Genomic DNA, 6,000 nt, shown 5'->3' on the forward strand with positions numbered 1-6,000 from the left:
AACCAAGTAGCCGCAAGCAAAAGGGAGAAATCAAAGAATAAGAAACATGAAATGACAGCTCTCGGCAGAGCCATCTCTTCATATCTGAAAAGATTCCCTTTTTAAAATTTTTTAAAATTTTTTCAGTGTTCCAAGATTCATTGTTTATGCGCCACACCCAGTGCTCCATGCAATACATGCCCTCCTTAATACCCACCACCAGGCTCACCCATCCCCCCACCTCCCTCCCCTCCAAAACCCTCAGTTTGTTTCTCAGAGTCTGCAGTCTCTCATGCTTCGATCTCATCCCCCTCCGATTTCCCCCCATTCACTTTGCCTTTCCTTCTCCCTATGTCCTCCGTGTTATTCCTTATGCTCCACAAGTAATTGAAACCATATGATAATTGACTTTCTCTGCTTGACTTATTTCACTCAGCATAATCTCCTCCAGTCCTGTCCATGTTGATACAAAACTTGGGTATTCATCCTTTTTGATGGAGGCGTAATACTCCATAGTGTATATGGACCATATCTTCTTTTATCCATTTGTTTGTTCAAGGGCATCTTGGCTCTTTCCACAGTTTGGCGATTGTGGCCAAAAGATTCCTTGATAATTTTTTCTAATCATATTGACATATATTTGCAAAGATCCAGCTTAATCAAGATCTCCCTTAGATGGAAAGTATCTTAGTTACTATACACACGGATGAAAGTTCCCGCATGCAGGTAGCAGTTTCATTGGTGATTACTTACGTCATTTTGATCACACAGCTGTTAGGCGGTGAGTACCTTATTTACACTTTGTGTCTCCCTCAGCAAGGAGCCAGGAACCTGGCATAAAATAATGGTAAATAAATGTCAGTTAACATTAGAGGAAGAAAAGAGGGTGGAATGGGAGAGAAGGAGGAAGGGATAAACCAGTCTTTTAAATCCCATGAGGGCCTGAGTATTGCTTGGGCTGGCCACATCCCCTATTGTCAAAGTCCGACATCAGCTTATGGTGCAGCCAAAGATCCAGCTGAATACAATTCATGGAAATACTAGGGAAAGTATTCAATATTCAATGCATAGCTTACCAGTCAGTAAGCTATTTAAAAAAGTCACACATTTTCTAGTGTGTCCAGCACCGTCCGGCTGCTTTACACATGTTCTCTTTAATCCTTACAACTGTCACCCAAGGAAGGAATAATTGTCTTCATTCTATCTACGTTTGGGGTGGGGAAGTGGGGAAGCTGAGTTCCAGAGGCTAATTGCCTTGTCCAAGATCACAGAGCAAGAAAGTATAGAGTTTAGGCCACCCTGATTTCAAAACACACGGGATGAGTCCCAAGTTGACATTCAGGTAGCATGTCCTGATCGACCTGCTGCTAAAATATGCAAATACTTTGGTGAAAATCACCTGCTCCAAGGCCCCAAGGCACCTCATCTTGACTATCCTAGCCCCCCACCTCCACCCCCTGGGCATCCTTCTACCAGCCAGCAACCAAGGGATATATTCTGGCCCAGCAGGAGACTTCCAGCACCCAAATTCCAGTGCTATGGCAGTGGCCCAAGTCCATTTTGATTGGTGATTGTCACACTGAGTGGCTACAAAATATACCTTAATGTCCTCACAGCTTTATATCATCCTGTTGTCTGTCTCCAGTAGGGGGCTGTTAAAATTGCCCGCCTGTGGTTAGTTCCCAGGTCAACCACTGCCCCCGGGGAAAAGGCGGGGGAACAACTGTTCTGTTTGGGGCCTCCTGCACCAGGAAAACAGTTCTGCTTCCAACAAACACTCAGGACCCGCGGAGGCGACACCTGATCCTCCAACTCACCAACAACGCCCTCTTGGAAAGTCAGAAAAATTTCTATGGGAAAGCTTTTACATCCAGGTCTTGGGAAAATATCTCTACTTCTCTGAAACCTGCATTTCACTCGTTGTCCGGTTTCAACATTCATTTCTGAATGTGAGAGGCACAGAAAGTTCAACTATTCAAAGTCACAACCCCCATGTGCACTATCATTTGTGTGCTCACCCCCATACCACCTGTAGGAATGCTTCCACCATATTTCTGTCTTTAAGGTGACTCGAGTTTTATAGCACTACACGAGCTGGAAGAGTAGGATCTCTAGCTATAACAGGAAGGTGACCTTATAAATTAACGCACTATCGTTAAAATGAAAGTTCTCTACTCTGTACCCCCCAAAGACTTCTTACACAATGACGAATACCTCACTTGGGGAGACAGTAAGGCTTAAGGGCTCAGACAATGGAGTCAGACAGAACAGGGCTTGACTCTTGTCTACTACTTAGCAAGTCATGTGACCTTGAACAAGATTCTTGTCCTGAACCTCAGTTTTCACATCTTTAACATGGATATAATCATAGCACCTTCTTCTCAGAATGAATGAATCAATACACACTAAACCCTTTACAGTGCCGAACATGAGGTAAGCATTCAATAAAAGTCAGATATTCTACATGAAATAGAAGATTGAAATGAAAAATTAGAAGCGATCTCAATTTTGAATGAAAGGTAGCCTTATGTGTCGTGAAGGAGTGTTCGGAAATTGAGATTTTTTTGGCGTTTCCATCTCTCAATTCCCTTGCTCTGATTCTCGTTTAGGTCTTTGGGTTCTTGAACTTTATCCTCTGGGCTGGAAACATCTGGTTTGTTTTCAAGGAGACCGGCTGGCATTCCTCGGGACAGAGATATCTCTCCGACCCAATGGAGAAGCACTCGGGCAGCTATAACCATGGCGGGTACAACCAAGACAGCTATGGGTCAAGCGGTGGGTATGGGCGGCAGGCGAGCTTGGGGCCGTCCTCAGATGAGTTTGGCCAACAGCCCAGTGGCCCGGCTTCTTTTACCAATCAGATTTAAGAGGTCATATTTGCATTCTTCTGGAGCGAGCCTCACCACCTTCCATTCCAGTAGCAGAAGAATTTTATAAGAGTTTTAATCAATTATTAATGCAGAGGGTGTTGAACGTAAATCAGAGAGCTGGAGTCCTCATTAAGGCAGAAAGGCCTGGGTCATGATAAATGGTACTTAGAGAGGAGATGACGCGAAGAGATACATTATTCATCATAGATGCCTAATTGGAAAGTACCTTGTTATATACACAGATACTTTTATGGTCGTTTTGTAGGTGTGTTGAGATAGTAGAAGCATTTTGTAGCTTAAAAGTCTCTAATATGTATTATGCATAAAGTAAATTATATAGCTCTGAGTTTCCCAATGCGTTTTGATGCAAAAGACGTTTTAACGAGTTCTATAAGACAGCTTGGTGTATCACACATGCATGTGTTACTGTGTTTGGTTGCAGACCCTGTAGGACCGTGAGTCTCTAAGTATTTGTTTCAGACAATTCCTCTGTTGTTGTTTTTTAACTTGATGAATCAATCAGTGCTCCTATGATGTAGTGCATGAATAAGCATTTTCTCACAAAATGAATATTTGAACTGTATTTATGAAAATTTTCCAGTTTGCACCATGAATTTGTTAAATGGAAGTTTAAAGAAATATATTCATTACTTTGTATACTTGCAAATTTGTCTCTTTGGCTTTACCCAATTCTGAATGCATTGTAACTGAGGTTTGGGATTTTTTTTTTCCTTATTAGTCGATATGCAGTGTTATATATGGCAACTGCCCAATATTTATTCAGTTGTTTAGCTACATATTTACATTCTTGTAACTTTCTATGGTGTTTTGTGGCTCTTATCCTAAGGACCATGAATAATGGGCCCAATAACTGTTTCTGTTTATGGAGTGTGTTTTCTTAGAATAATAGAGATGCAGGTATCAGACACCATAGTCGAGAAGCTATTGTGTCGACATATTAATCTATAAAAGACATTCTGTAGAACCTACACTACCAGCTAAACTTTTAAATCTTATTTATTTATATAGTTAATATGTTCCTTGATCCAATTATTAAAAATTATCCAGTCACGGCTTAACTTACTAATTACTAATTCTGGTTTGAGTGTTATCCATAAATTAGAAATGACTTCTGTGAGCAACTCTGATCCCAAAGAGGGTTCTCATGAAATATTTCTCAGAATTTATTCATTATCAAGAAAATGCCAATCTTCGCCTCTTTGTTTTAACTCAATTGAAACATCAAGGCCCAACAGTGAGGGCAAACCATGGATCTGTATTTCAAGATAAAAGTTGTTATCCATGTATAAACTCTGTGTGATCTGTGACGTTGGAAGCATTGTAGCACAAAACAGCTGTGTTTCTTAGATGATATCTGTAACCAGTTTCTGGATCCTGTTGGATAAGTCTGTATTGTGATATCTATTTGACCTTAATAAAGTTATTGCTTACAGTGCTGGCTGGGTAGTGCAGAATTGCAGTAGAACCCGGTTAGCTTTAACAATGAATTTAATACCTTTATACAAATGCGCCGTGTTTCCGATCCTCCCCCCCCCCCTCCCCGCCCTTGTTTCCAAGCCCCGGGTTGTTCGTTCAGTGCTTCTCCCGCTTTAGGACCCCCTCTGCCCCCACTGCTATGCAAAGGACTGGGGGTGTGAAAGTAAGAAAAAACAGAAATATGCCTCCCATTTGAGAAGCTTACACTCTATTAGGAAAGACAGGCATGAAAATAATCACACCCCACCTACACTGTGTGCAACACGGAGAGACAGAGGAATCCACGAGAACATTTATCCGGGGGACTTGAGCTAGTTAGAGGGAGGGGAGCTGAAGACTGGAGGCCTGGCCCAGGTTTCACACAGACGGAGAGGCAGGGAAGAGTATCCCAGGCAGAGAGCTGCCTTGCAAAGCGCTCAGATGGTGGGAGACAGGATGGCCGGGTCTAGTTGCCTGAGTAGAGTGAGCGAGGGGGACTTTGTCAGAGGTGGGCTGCTGGTGGGCCTGTGGCAGGGGAGTCGGCGGGGGGCGGGGGGGGGGGGGAGGCTGCCAGGCAGCCGCAAGTGGGAATTCTGTCTTTATCCCAGAAATGCTAAGGGAATGCACTAGTGGATTTTAAGCAGAGGAGGGACACAATGAGATCAGCATTTTGGAAAGTTCTAGGGGTGCGGGGTAGAGGGTAGACTGCAGATGGACAAGAATAAAGGACCCCCCGGGGCAGATCTTGACTGCTGACATCTTCGAGGCAGCAGGCTGGCTATGGGAAGAGGGACCTCTCATTTCTGGGACTGCAGCTGATGTGACTGCTTCCTTCAGCGCTCTCCAGGAGGAGAGTGAGACCTGCTTCCTATACTGTCGTGGCCTCCCCAAAGCGGAGAAACTCCTGGAGCCTGCAGTCAACCCTGGGGCTCTGATCTACGGAAAGCACCGCCTGTCCTGGTCCAGACAGAGATAAGCTTCCACGGTCCGCGGCAGATTCACAATTAAATGCTCCCGCAATCCAACAGGGATCTCACTAAGCTGGTTTTATTCCTTCTGGTTTCAAGGAAAAAAGTGGTAGACCCAGCCTTTTCAGAAGGGGAGAATCAGTGTAGCAGGAAGAGCCTAGGTCCCGGTGCCCACACTAGACCTAACCAGGAATTAAAGCTTCTCTGCTCCTAGATGTATCTTGGCGTGTGACTTCCCCTTCCTGACCTTTCTTTGGAAGGAAGTAATGCATCCAGGGGGAACAGGTGGGGCCTGAGATCCCGCTTGCCTGGGTTAGAATCCCCTGTGTTGCCATGTACTTGACGCTGTTAGTTCTTCCCTGATCCCTTCTCAAAGGCCTCGGACTTCTAAAGCCACAACCCAAAGGCTGAGAAAGGATCTATCTTTGAGCCACTGCTCTTTTTTCCTGTTTGGATTGTCTGCCCCCTTGCAGCCTAGGAGGGTCTGACTTGAGCTGTGAACTAGACATACCGGCTCGTGGGACCTTAAAGTCGTCTTCCTACTCACCAGAAACAGCCTCATGTGACACATTCCTTGCTTTCATGCCGCTCTGGTGAACACACACCAAAAAAGCAAGATGCAAACACAGCAGTTTTTCTTACTTAAAATATTTTCCCTTCTTTTCTGTGAACTAACATTTCTCCAGGGTATTTCCTCCTCTGGCGTC

At 44.2% G+C, this 6,000-nt stretch overlaps 1 protein-coding gene across 2 annotated transcripts in view; it reads left to right on the top strand.

The window, feature by feature from the left end:
* SYNPR (synaptoporin) overlaps positions 1-4,305 on the top strand; it is a 320,636-nt gene extending 316,331 nt beyond the window's left edge. For both annotated transcript variants that reach the window (XM_045991390.1, XM_045991391.1), the window contains one exon: positions 2,589-4,305. In XM_045991390.1, coding sequence (XP_045847346.1) covers positions 2,589-2,846 — 258 coding nt within the window. In that variant the 3' untranslated portion in view covers positions 2,847-4,305. The remainder of the gene's footprint in view (positions 1-2,588) is intronic.
* Positions 4,306-6,000: the final 1,695 nt, after the last annotated feature.

Source organism: Meles meles, chromosome 20 (assembly GCF_922984935.1).
Source record: "Meles meles chromosome 20, mMelMel3.1 paternal haplotype, whole genome shotgun sequence".
In the NCBI taxonomy this organism is placed as follows: Eukaryota; Metazoa; Chordata; class Mammalia; order Carnivora; family Mustelidae; genus Meles; species Meles meles.